Here is a 13,615-nt window from a genome sequence, read left to right as displayed (position 1 = left end):
TTAGTGGCATTCAGATTCCCTTTGGAAGATTCGGTGTCTGATGACTTTCCTCAGGGCTACTTTCATCTCTCTGTTCCTCAGGCTGTATATGATGGGGTTAAGTAGCGGTGTACCCAGAGTGTACACCATTGATAGCATCTGGTCTTGCTTTGGAGAAAAGCTGGAGCTTGGACGCAGGTACATGAAGCTGCAGCAACCATACTGCAGGGCCACTACAGCTAAGTGGGAGGAGCAAGTGGAGATGGTTTTTTGGCGACTGTCTGCAGAATGGATCCTCAACACTGTAACAGTGATGAAAAGGTAAGAGGTGCAGATCAATATGAAGGGTACAGCGATGGCTGTTATCCCCGTGAGGAACACCCCAACCTCATCGAGCTTGGTCTTGCTACTGGTGAGCTGTGATACAGGTGGCACATCGCAGAAGAAGTGTTCAATTCCATGCTCGCCACAGAAGGGGAGGTGGAAGACCAGCCACACCAGCATGAATGAAAGCAAGAAACCAATCAGCAGGGAGGCAGCCACTAGCTGAATGCACAGCTGCTGCGTCATGATGAGGGTATAGTGCAAGGGTTTGCAAATGGCCACATAGCGGTCGTATGCCATGATGGCCAGTAAGAAGCAGTCGGCACTGCCCAGTCCAATGAAGAAGAACATCTGAGCACAGCAACTTCTAAAAGTGATGGACTTCCTCTCCTGCAAGCTGGTCAGCAGCATCTGTGGGATTACAGCTGCTGTGTAGCAGAGCTCAATCACAGAGAGATTCCCCAGGAAGAAGTACATGGGAGTGTGTAGGTGAGGGTTGCCCCAGATAGTTACCATAATAAGTACGTTACCTGTTATTATGGCGGCATAGATCATGCTGATCCCCAGGAAAAGTAAGATCTGACACTCTGGCTGGGTGGGAAAAGCCAGCAGCATGAAGTCCAGCACTGCAGTGCAGTTCCTCTGGAGCATCCAACCGATTAGCTCCTGTTCTACAGAGCAATGAGGATGAAAAATAAGATAGCATCAGTGCTAATTAGAGAGCCTGGGTGTATCTGATATTGAAAAATAGGCTCCAACAGGAAAGGAAACATACTACCTGGAAGAACATCAAGTCCGCTGACTAATGAGAACATCAAGGCTAGGACTCAGGTGTTCATACCAGGCAAAAATGATTTCATTAATAAACTGTAATGGTCAGCTTTGTGTTTTGATGACAAGTCCTTTGATTATCAGAGCTTAATGGGGGCCCCCGTTTTATGCTTCAGTTTCTAGCCCTCAAAGTTTAGAGATAAACTACAGTTCATTCCTAAATATAATAATCCAGAATTTGAGTAACAGGAAATAAATTAAATATAAATTATTTCTAAAGAATGTGTTTCATTTTTTGACATATCACCCAAATTTAGAGAATATTGACAAAGTTAGATACGTAACAGGATTACAAAAATGTTGGGAATAGGATTTGTGTTATGCTATTGTGCCAATTAAATGGGAAATACTATGGAACAAGGCAAAATAAAAAAATTAAAAAATTCTTTCCAGTAGCACTTTAGAGACCAACTAAGTTTGTTCTTGGTATGAGCATTCGTGTGCATGCACACTTTTTCAGATACCACAAGTGTGCATGCACATGAAAGCTCATACCAAGAACAAACTTAGTTGGTCTCTAAGGTGCTACTGGAAGGATTTGTTTTTTTTAATTTGCCTACAGCAGACCAACACGGCTACCTACCTGTAACTGGAACTATGGAACAAGGTGCATGTGAAATCAATCTCAGCAAAGATTCAAGAATAAAGTAATATTTAGTCATCACTATACACTGGTAATTTTATCACACATTAACCCCAATCTGTCCCTGAAATGTTAGCATTGAAGAACCCCCCTCTCTCCCCACCTCACAAAGGAATGTATTTTCTCTTATGGAGGGAGTCTTGCCCAGAGGCAAATGGTGTTCCTAGAAATTTTATAACAAAGCAAGAATTGATGCCAATCCCTTCATTTAGCATTACTGGTGGTATGGATGGGCCAAGTGAAGATGGTTTGGATGAAGAATTGATTTTGTACTTATAAGCTGACAACGTGGTTATTGCAAGAAAACAGAAATATGTAGAAGGATTCAATAAGGAGTTGTGGCATTGTCAAATCTGGTTCACAGTGAAAGCTGAAAAACTAACAAAAAAAATTAAGATATACTAGGAGGACAAACAAAACAAGATCCCTTTTCAACTATGTTCACATGCCTCCTGTGAAATATGCTACTATTTGGAATTCTTAATAACATTTTAGCTTTAAGTGAGAATATCACAAGACTTAGATGACAATACCATGATATTTATATATATATATATGTAAACAAATCTACTCCCCCAACACCAATTATATTATTTTTTCCCAAGGAATGTGAATAAAATGTCCCAAATTTGTACTTTGTGTGTGTAAGTTACATTTTAATTCAACTGTATTGTTTTTCTTTATTTCTTTATCCTTATATGTTATTGGTATACATGTTCATGTTTAAATAAATAAAAATTCTTTTAAAAATCCTATTGCTTCTAGATTACTGTTATTGAGCTGTGGGTGGAAACAGATATTCGGCAGCAAATGTAGGAATCATTTCCCAGTGCCCTGTTTGTGGGGCGGAGGAGAGGGGAAGGTGCTGCTCAACCCTTCTTCATACCCACAGATTCTGGCTCCTTTCCCACACTTGCAGGGCCAGATTTAGGTTTGATGAGGCCCTAAGCTACTGAAGGTAATGGGGCCCTTTATATGTCCAGCTGTCCTTTCTCAACAACAAATTGTCACTTTTGTGTGTGTTGGATACATGTTATATGGTAATTTATGGACCTAATAGGTATCTAAAGCCATTTGCACATAACAAAACATGTATTTCATCAAAGTAATTGTTTTTTATCTTATATTTTGGAACTGTACATCCCGTTGTTTTTCCTTTAAATTTTTTGGGGGTCCCCAAGAGAATGGGGACCTAAGCTATAGCTTGTTTAGCTTATACGTAAATCCGGCACTGCTCACTTTCCTGGGGATTACATTTGAGCTCCTACTCTGTAGGAAGTGTTGCAATGGAAAGGTGATGGGTAGCAGAAGAATTTCAATTTATACCTTGCCCTTCAGTTCAAAGAATACACATGGATGGCATCAGGTCACATCCACACCAGGCATTTAAAGGACTCTTACACCACTTTAACAGTACAGTGGTATCTCGGGTTAAGAACTTAATTCGTTTTGGAGGTCCGTTCTTAACCTGAAACTGTTTTTAACCTGAGGTACCACTTTAGCTAATGGGGCCTCCCACTGATGACGACGCGCAATTTCTGTTCTCATCCTGAAGCAAAGTTCTTAACCCGAGGTACTATTTCTGGGTTAGTGAAGTCTGTAACCTGAAGTGTCTGTAACCCGAGGTACCACTGTACAGAATCCTGAGAACCCTCAACACAACGAGCATAAGAGTTTCCATCCATGGGTTTAGAGCGGTCTTCTTCAGTCCCAGGTACTAAGTCCTATTATCTGTAGGAAGCTTATCCAATGGTGGTCAGGGATGATGAGAGCTTTAGTCCAACAACAAATGGGGAGCAAAGGCTGAAGGACACGGCTTTAGGGGAACAGAATTCATGCCATAAAATTTGCATGTGAACATCCTTAGAAGCCAGTCCATAGTTCTTGGGAAACAGTCAATTCCACCCCTTGGACTCCTTTTCCAATTTCCTATGCTTTAGCAGTAAGCATTTGGCAGCAGGATCACACTGAATTACTGCAAAGTTCACAACTCACCACCACAGGATGCAGAACTGGGAAGGACAGTGCTGGTGTTCTGGCTCCTTCTTTCCACTGCTAAAATGAGAAGCTGCTTGTGATGTGCTTTCTTTCAAGAGAGAGGCTAGGAGGTTTTCCAATGCACAGATATATCCTCCTGCCTGTAAAGCTTTGTAGATCTATGGATGAAGAAGTTTTCCTACTGCATCCTCCATGTTATCCCCAAAGTGATCAAGTTTAATATATTTGCCTTGTGACACATGGGATCCAGCTAGCTTACCTCTATGAAATACCCAAATGGTTTCCTTCTCAGTTTAGGGAACTGCTCTAAAATGGTTGTGTAGGTTACCAACTAAGCCATCAGATTTGTTTTTGGTGCTTTTTTAAAGTTATGAGTGCCTTATGTTGCTTGCACTTTCATGTAAAAAGTGATGTGCCTACTGTTTGAATTGGGAAGGATAATACAAGTCTTCTAAGCATTATTACTCACCTGTGAACCAATATGGAATGGCAAAGAGAATAAATTGCAGATTTGAGATATCGGTCTTCTGGATACCACATTAATTAAATACCATACAAATTAAATTAAATAGAATCATAGAATTGTAGAGCTGGAAGGGACTCCAGGGGTCCTCTAGTCTGACCCCCTGTGATTCAGGAATCTCAGCTAAAGCACCAGTGACAGATGACTATCCAATCTCTGCCTTAGAACCTCCAATGAAGGAGAGTCCACCAGTGGTGCAGTGTGGGTCCTCTGCACATGGGGCATGTATGCGTGCACCGGGATGGGGTGAGGAGTGGAGGGTGGCCATGCCAGCCCCAAGTCCTCACCACAAACCAAACCTCAGCAGCCTGAGCTGGAGACAAGGGAGATGAGGGGAGGAAGAAAGGGGCTTGAAGGGGATCCCCGTTTGCAAAGGAGGAGGCCACCAGACTCTCTTGCCTCTCCTTTGTGGGCGGTGGTGGTGGCACCCACTGCTTCCCTCTCTGTCGACTGCCCAGGGGTGGCAGGTGCATGGACATCCCTTTGCCGGCCATGAGGAACAAGAGATGCTTCTGCTGGTGCCCCAGCCCTGAAGGCCCAGTCAGGGCATGGCTTGGCAACTGAGGGAGCCTGTCATGGGAGTGCCACGCCCCCCCACACCCCTGGAGTTCACAACCTCCCGAGGGAGACCGTTCCACTATTGAACAGCTCATACACCAGAAAGTTCTTTCTTTCTGATAGTCAGAATCTCCTTTCTTGTAACTTGAATCCACTGGTTTAAGTTCTGTCTTCCAGAGCAGGAGAAAACAAGCTTCCATCCAAGGTAGTCAAGAAATAATTGAGCAGTTGTTTGTATTATTATTGTGGTGGCTGTTGTTTTTATTTATTGATCACTTCCCCTCAAGGCTATGTAAAAATAGAACGGACCAACTTAAACACAGTTATGAAACAACACAAGATTAACAGAAAATAATTTCAAACACTATGCAAAATGGTCACCTGTGGCAGAGACTTCCATGCAGGAAAACTTGCTTAAACAAAAATGTCTTCATTTCTGTAAAGTGCAGGTAGGAGACACCTGTTGAATCTCTGTGGGAATGCTGTCAATGGGCCTGTTCTGTGGTTTAAACTTTTAAGACGAACCAGCCATTTTTATCATTATTCAATTTTGTGATTAATGGCATTACATTTCTTCTGTAAATCTTGCTGTACACCACCAGATATTTTGTATGCTGGTCAAAGCTATGACCTGAGGTTCAGGGAGAACATTAGGTCTACAAACAAACCCACATGTCAATCTATTCTGATAGGTTAACAGCAATCCCACTGGCCTCAGGTAAAGTCCCAGTTCTTAAAACATTTATTCTCAGTGTGGCTCCTCCCTTGAATCAGGCACCCATGGCAAGGACCCTGCTCACCCCACCCTAGTTCCAGCTCTGGTCCTAATCACCTTCTTTAGAGCCTGTTTGACATCCTTGTTCCTCAGGCTGTAGATGAGGGGGTTTAGCAGTGGGGTGACAAAAGTGTATATGAGAGCAAGATGGCGGTCGTCATCCTCTGACGAATCTGTCTTGGGGCGCAGGTAGACAAGGCTGCAGCACCCATACTGTATGATCACCACTGTCAAGTGGGAGGAGCAGGTGGAGAAGGCCTGTTGCCGCCCAGTTGTTGAGCGAATCCGCAAGATGGCAGTCACAATGTAGATGTAGGAGATGCATATTATAATAAAGGGAATAGTCAGGACTGTGACAGCAACACTGTACAGCACAGTCTGGTGGACACGGGTGTCAGCACATGCCAGGCGCAACACAGGTGGCACATCACACAGGAAATGGTTGATTTCAGGTTGGTGGCCACAGAAAGGCAAGGTGAAGATCAGCACAGTCAGCTCCAATGAAACCACAATACCAAGCATTAGTGAGCCAATCACGAGCCATGTGCATACCTGCCAGGTCATGATGAGGCTGTAGCGAAGTGGGTGGCAAATGGCAACGTAACGGTCATATGCCATGACGGCCAACATGAAACAGTCCATGCCCCCTAGTGCCAGAAAGAAGAACATCTGTATGCCACAGTTTGCAAATGGGATTGGTCTGTGGGCATCTAAGATGCTAGACAGCAGTTGAGGCACTGTTACAGTGCTGTAACAGATCTCCAGAAAAGAGAGGTTGCCCAGGAAGAAATACATGGGGACGCGGAGGGAATGATCTGTGCAGGCCACCCAGATGATGGAGACATTGCCAAAGAGGATGGTGAGGTAGAGCAGAAGGAAGAACGCGAAGAGGAGACGCTGGATCTCAGGAATGGTGGAGAATGCCCGGAAGATAAACTCATAGGCGATAGATTGGTTGCTCTGGTTTGCAAGTGCCAAGTACATCTCATCAGTCACTGTACAAAAGAAATAGTGGGTGTTTACATCAATATGCTGTTCTCAGCTATTTCACTGGAATGTTTGGTACTCAAATTCTTGGCATGATTATCAACCTCAGATGTTTCACTCCTTTCCCCATACATCTATGTTACACTGTAAATGTGGCGATCACCACAAATGCAGGGCGTATGAAGGACAATATCCTCCCATATGAACCTGCCCAGGCTCCAAGATCTTTGGGAGAGGCCTTCTTCCAGTCCTGTCACCCTCACAGACATGTTTGGTGGGGAGAAGAGAGAGGACCTTTTTTGGTGGCTGCTCCCAGACTTTGGAACTCCCTTCCTAGAGAAGTCAAACTGGCTCCCTCCTTGTTGTCCTTCCATCTGCAGGTGAAGAATATTCGATTCCAACAAGTTTTGGGGAAATTACTGTTTTTAAGGAAAGGGCTTTTAATAGTGTTGTTGTTTTTCCTATCTGTGTTTTAACAATTTGTTATTGTTTTTATAGGATTATAGTTGAATTTCTTTTTAACTATTATATTTTATATGTACACCTTGAGTTCCAGGGAAAAGGCAGGATATAAATAAATTTAATAATAATAAAAGTAACAACAAAAACTATATAGAAGTGCCACTGCATGAATATGAAATAGATGCTTTGTAATTATTAGTACTATTTTAAATGTCATGCGATTAATCTGTGTTTCCCCCCTCACAGCATACTTAATGCTTAAGTCATTATAATCACCACTTATTTCAGGAATACAGAACTTGTAGTTCTCTGGATATTGCTGGATTACAACTCCCATCATCCCTGACTGTTGGCCATGCTGGCTGGGGTTGACGGAAACTGGGGTACAACCACCCATGGAAAGCCGCAGGTTCCTTATCTCTGCCTTATTCTATTTTTAAAAAAATTATTCATGTTATATTTTTTACAATTTGTAGCCAAAACCATTATACCTCAAAAAAATTTCCTTCTGAAGAAGAAAAGGAAGCAAATGGCATAGAAAGGAAAAAAGAAAGAACATGACAGGTGATTGGGGAGAGAGACAAAACAGCAAAAAAAAACCCCACTATAGTACTGTGAATATATGAAGAGGGAAAATATCATCATTTACCTCAGGGTGGTCCAACCTCTCAGGCCAAGAGGGCTGCAACACAGAACCCATGTGGTACACACTGAATTAAATTTCCATATTATAAATTAAAGTGTTCTCAATTTGAAACCATACTGGACCCTGCTTAGCTTACCAAATATCCTGGCAGTTTTATTGCTGCACCACTAGGAGGGGTTGCATTTCCCTTGTATGTAAGTTTCACCATTATTTAAAATAGTTAGCCAGGTTTGCCAGGTTTGCCCTAACCCTGGGGTCAGCAACCTTTTCCAGCCATGTCTCTCAGACCTTCTTGGGGGCTGGACTTTATTTTGAAAAAAAACAAATGAATGAATTCCTATGCCCCACAAATCACCCAGAGATGCATTTTAAATAAAAGGAAACCTTCTACTCATATCAAAACATGCTGATTCCCGGACCGTGCGTGGGCCGGATTTAGAAGGCGATTGGGCCGCATCTGGCCCCCAGGCCTTAGGTTGCCAACCCCTGCCCTAATCAGTCGGTTATGGCAGGGTTTTTTATTTTTCCGTTTTTGTATACTACATTGAATTGCTGCTGTTAGCGGTGTAGTAATCACCTGCACCCCTACTTTGTTTTATAAGCAGGAATTGAGTCCCTAAAACTGAATGTAATAATATAGTTGATAATATAAACAGGAATTGAGGAGTCCCTAAAACTGAATGTAATAATATAGTCGATAATGTAGTAGAGTTACATCAAGACCTGTGTTCATGTTGCATTTCCTTTCATCTTCCTCCTATCTTGATAACTAATTTGTGCACAGGTTCCACACTGCGGTGACCCCACTGCCAACCAAACTCAGGTCAATGGACCTCCCCACACACCCAGTATTGACCAGGACCCCCTGGTGGCATTACTGAAGTGGCCAGCCTTCCTTTTTCATGAATGAATGAGTACCCTTACCCAGTCCTGGCAGCAGCCCATTGTATTGGTCCCACTACGCAAGCCCATGAGTGAGAACCACAGGGAGAAATCAGGGCAGCCAGCAGTCTCCCCTTAGTCTCACAAGCGAATAGTCTTGCTTGGTGTTTTCTCATAGTCAGACGATTTCCCCAGCAGCACGAGCTGTTCATTTTATACAGGCATCCTGCTACTACTGCAGTATCTGGACTAAAAACAAGTAATTTGCGGGAAATGTGGGGTTTTTTTGGTGGGGGGACGTAATAGACAAGTGTGATACAATTTTGATTGGTCTGGAGAAAGTGGACTTAAGGCTCATCCACACTTACCTTTGTTCTGTGATGTCTATTTGTCCTGTGAATTCTAGGCACAGGTCTGAGAGGTGGTTGTTGTATTTTGTCCTGTCACTTTCCCTTGGAAAACCCACTGTTTATTGCTTAATCAGCACAAACATCCATCTGCAGAAAACTTGATTGCCATCTGTTTTGATTCAGCAGTAAACTGGGTTTTCCCACCCAGGGAAAGCAGTGGGACAAAATATAAACCTCCCCAACCCTTGCTCAGAACTCACAGGACAAACAGAAGTGTGAATGAGCCCAGAGAGAAGTCTTATTCCCTCCTTCATCATCGTAGCTGCCCAGGTCATCCAGTGAAGAAGAAGAAGAGTTTGGATTTGATATCCCGCTTTTCACTACCCGAAGGAGTCTCAAAGCGGCTCACATTATCCTTTCCCTTCCTCCCCCACAACAAACACTCTGTGAGGTGAATGGGGCTGAGAGGCTTCAAAGAAGTGTGACTAGCCCAAGGTCACCCAGCAGCTGCATGTGGAGGAGCGGAGATGCGAACCCGGTTCCCCAGATTACGAGTCTACCACTCTTAACCACTACACCAAACTGGCTCAGTGAAGCCAAAAAGCAAGAGTTTCAGGATGGGTTGGGGTGAGGGGAAGGACTTCATACAGCTTTTTCAAACAAGGGGAATCACTGCCATTAGATGTGCTAAAGGTCACCAACTAAAAAAGGATTAGACAAATTCGTGGAGGTCGATGCCAGTCACTGGGGGCAAAATAGCAGGAGGTACTTCTGGGCTTCCCATAGGCATTTGGTTGACCACTGTGGGAAAGAGGGTGTTGGATGATGCCTTTGATCTCATCCAATAAGGGTCTTCTTATGTTCTTAAGGAAATTCCCTCACATTGCTGTTTTGGAAAGATCTCTGCTAGTCTGCCCTTCATATTTCAGCCATGAGATGTGTACCTCACTCAAAGCACTAAACCCCCCCCCAAGTGTAGGAACATAGGAATCTGCCTGATACTGTCCCTTCTTCCTCCACCACATGCTGGAGATGTGAGGGTTTGAACTGGAGACCTTCTGCATGCAAAGTAGATGTCCTACCACTGAGCTACGGCCCTTCACCCACTGTCTGTCTCTAGCTTCAGGTCTTCATCCATGATGTGATACATGCTGTTGGGGATATAAACTTGGTGCGAATGTTCAGAAGGTGAGTTGCCAGGCTCATCTTCATCTTTACCCTTTAATAAACTGGCCAGATGTGTAGCTCCACAACATTGCAGGAAGAGAACGTTGTTTCCAAAGCCTTGGAAAAATGAATGAAACCCAATGTAAGGGAGAGCCAGTGTTTGTGGAATGGACCCTTTCTCCACTGTGAAACGGACAAGTGCTATTGTGCTTTTTAAAAAGTGACGAAAGCAGTCTTGTGACACTCTGAAGAGTAACAAAGGTATCGTGACATAAGCTTCCATGGAGTACAGTCCACTTCATAAGAAACATCCCATGTTATCCTGAGTCCATGAAACTTAAGATAAATCTATTATTCTTTAAGGTGTCAAAAACTCTTTGTCTCTCCCCCCCCCCCAACAAGAGGGAGGTTCCTCATCTCTCAACTATGGCTTTCTATTTCCCAGTCCTCAGAGCTTTGGAGGCTGCATAGTTCATCTCTCCTGTAGTGAGAACCAGATGGGATGGTGGGCTCAAAACTGGGTTCAAACCTTTGCTCAACCATGAATCTGTCTTTGAGACCAACATGGAAACAACCTGTCTGTTACTGACTATACCTGTAACATAATCTCTTCTTACCTGGTTAGGTTTCTTCAGACTCACACAACCACAGTCAAAAGTCAGATGCAGTGCACCTACTTGCAATGTCCTTTCTTGGGATTTTGGTACCAAACAGGAATGAGTAAGTGCAGTCCCATTAAATATTAGTGTGCGAGAGGGACAGTAGTATTCTTGCCCCACTCAGCTTTGTCCGTTTTTTAATCCAGAATAGCAATGGTACTTAGCTTGAATCTGATTTGCGTGCTAGGGTGGGAAGAGGTATTTAAACCTTCTCCCTTCACTGAAATTACAGTGAAATCAAAGCAGCATCCTCTTCCATGTCCTGCCACCATCCAATTCTCAAGTCAATTAGGGTACTATTTATTTTTCTCCGAAGGAAGTGAATTATCCCCAGTAGGGTTGCCTGATATTTTTTGTTTATTGTTTTAAGAGAGCATCAGCCTCCACTTCAGAATCCTACAGTTGGAAGTATATTAAACAAACAAATAAACTCCCAAAGGCCAATAACTTATGATAAGCTCATTACAACCTTTCTGTCCCAAACTATATTTTCCCACAATGGAGGTAATAGCTAATTGTTGCAAACTTTGGACAGATCTCAGGCAAGGTATTCAGTAATTAATTGAACAGTTATTTCTCTTTTTTATTTTTTTATTTCATAAAATGTATACATATCATAGAAAATATCAAAGCTCAAAAAGAATAAAAGAATAAGATTGCTGATAAAAACAGATAAGGGAAAACTATTTAAAACATTCAAAAGATTAAGTCAGCGATAAACTAAGAACATTAAAAGACTCATCAACTTTCTACATATCTAAACCAAAATGTTTTTAGCAGGTGCTGAAAAGAGTACAGTGATGGGGCCAGTCAATAGGCAGGGACTACCAACATGTTGGTGATGCCATGTTGAAAGATTGATTTCTTACCAATGTGGAACAAATATCATGTGGCACTTGTAACAGTGCCAGTTCTGCAGATTGGAGAGGTTGAGTGGGCATATATGGGGTAAGGCAATTTTGCAGGTAAACAGGCCCCAAGTTCTTCAGGGCTTTATATATGAATGGTAACACCTTGAACTTGGCCCTGGAGCAAATTGGCAACCGGTGAAGATTTCAGAGCACCAGCGTTCTTTGCTGACAAGGTCTCACTCTGAAATGAAAGGCTGCAAGTGCGGTGACGACTCCTCGTAGGGGAGCTATTCCACCTCCATTATCATTTTGGTCGCCCCCAACTCTACAATCATTTTGGTCGCCTCCAACTCTACAATATTATTTGAGGTGAAGTGACCAGAACTGTGCAGAGCATTCTCAATGCTGTATAATGACATTATGATCTGGGCTATTTTAATTTCAATTCCTTTCCAAATGACCCTTTGCATGGAATTTGCTCATCTTATTTATTGTGTAAGAACAGCTGGGAGCAGTTATTAACACACACACACACACACACACACACACACTATCTATCTATTTATCTATCTATCTATCTATCTATCTATCTATCTATCTATCTATCTATCTATATATTTTTTTTACAATTTAGAATACTCATTTAAACTTCCCTTCTTCTCTTTCCATAGTTCATTTTGCATACCACAAATCCTTGCATATTTTACTCAAACTAAACCATTCAGTATACCACTATTAAATCCTTCAAAACTTATTTACACTGTTGATTTATCTCAATGCTGCCAATGTTTACAAATGTATACTCTAAACGTACTGTTATGTTCCTCTTGTTCTCTTATTTTATAGGTTAAGTCCACAAGCTGCGCATATTCGATCAGCTTAAGTTGCCATTCTTCTTTAGTTAGGACCTCACTCGTTTTCCCTTCATTGCATAACCTCATTCTGCCTCCTGTTTCTTAGACATGGTAGATGATTCTGTGGAATGTTTGGTACTGGATTTCCCATATCAATAGGAATCAGACCTGAGAGTCATTAGTTCCCACCATGGCCTTCTTTAGAGCCTGCTTGACATCCTTGTTCCTCAGGCTGTAGATGAGGGGGTTTAGCAGTGGGGTGACAAAAGTGTATATGAGAGCAAGATGGCGGTCGTCATCCTCTGATGAATCTGTCTTGGGGCGCAGGTAGACAAGGCTGCAGCACCCATACTGTATGATCACCACTGTCAAGTGGGAGGAGCAGGTGGAGAAGGCCTGTTGCCGCCCAGTTGTTGAGCGGATCCGCAAGATGGCAGTCACAATGAAGATGTAGGAGATGCATATTAGAATGAAGGGAATAGTCAGGACCATGACACCAACACTGTACAGCACAGTCTGGTGGACACGGGTGTCAGCACATGCCAGGCGCAACACAGGTGGCACATCACACAGGAAATGGTTGATTTCGGGCTGGTGGCCACAGAAAGGCAAGGTGAAGATCAACACAGTCAGCTCCAATGACAACACAAGTGCAAGGATCAGTGAGCCAGCCACTAGCCATGTGCATACCTGCCAGGTCATGATGAGGCTGTAGCGAAGTGGGTGGCAAATGGCAACGTAACGGTCATATGCCATGACGGCCAGCAGGAAACAGTCTGTGCTGCCGAGTGCTACAAAGAAGAACATCTGTATGCCACAGCTTGCAAATGGGATTGGTTTGTGGGCATCTAAGATGCTAGACAGCAGTTGAGGCACTGTTACAGTGGTGTAACAGATCTCCAGAAAAGAGAGGTTGCCCAGGAAGAAATACATGGGGACGCGGAGGGAATGATCTGTGCAGGCCACCCAGATGATGGAGACATTGCCAAAGAGGATGGTGAGGTAGAGCAGAAGGAAGAACGTGAAGAGGAGACGCTGGATCTCAGGAATGGTGGAGAATGCCCGGAAGATAAACTCATAGGCAATGGATTGGTTGCTCTGGTTTGCAAGTGCCAAGTACATCTCA

At 43.2% G+C, this 13,615-nt stretch overlaps 3 protein-coding genes across 3 annotated transcripts; all 3 read right to left on the bottom strand.

The window, feature by feature from the left end:
* LOC117041977 (olfactory receptor 10W1-like) lies at positions 1–954 on the bottom strand. Its single transcript, XM_033141436.1, has one exon. It carries the CDS (start codon positions 952–954, stop codon positions 1–3), a length of 954 nt encoding a protein of 317 aa, XP_032997327.1.
* Positions 955–5,652: 4,698 nt separating this feature from the next.
* LOC117041922 (olfactory receptor 10Q1-like) lies at positions 5,653–6,615 on the bottom strand. Its single transcript, XM_033141303.1, has one exon. It carries the CDS (start codon positions 6,613–6,615, stop codon positions 5,653–5,655), a length of 963 nt encoding a protein of 320 aa, XP_032997194.1.
* Positions 6,616–12,515: 5,900 nt separating this feature from the next.
* LOC117060989 (olfactory receptor 10Q1-like) lies at positions 12,516–13,615 on the bottom strand. The gene has a single exon (XM_033173635.1). The coding sequence runs from the start codon at positions 13,609–13,611 to the stop codon at positions 12,652–12,654; it is 960 nt and encodes a 319-aa protein (XP_033029526.1). The 5' UTR covers positions 13,612–13,615; the 3' UTR covers positions 12,516–12,651.

The sequence above is a fragment of the Lacerta agilis genome, chromosome 1 (genome assembly GCF_009819535.1).
Source record: "Lacerta agilis isolate rLacAgi1 chromosome 1, rLacAgi1.pri, whole genome shotgun sequence".
In the NCBI taxonomy this organism is placed as follows: Eukaryota; Metazoa; Chordata; class Lepidosauria; order Squamata; family Lacertidae; genus Lacerta; species Lacerta agilis.
This window is presented reverse-complemented; position numbering and strand designations above follow the sequence as displayed.

Coding starts and splice junctions, on each gene's coding strand:
- LOC117041977 (XM_033141436.1), bottom strand. CDS start 954: ATGCTCCAGAGGAACTGCACTGCAGTGCTGGACTTCATGCTGCTGGCT.
- LOC117041922 (XM_033141303.1), bottom strand. CDS start 6,615: ATGTACTTGGCACTTGCAAACCAGAGCAACCAATCTATCGCCTATGAG.
- LOC117060989 (XM_033173635.1), bottom strand. CDS start 13,611: ATGTACTTGGCACTTGCAAACCAGAGCAACCAATCCATTGCCTATGAG.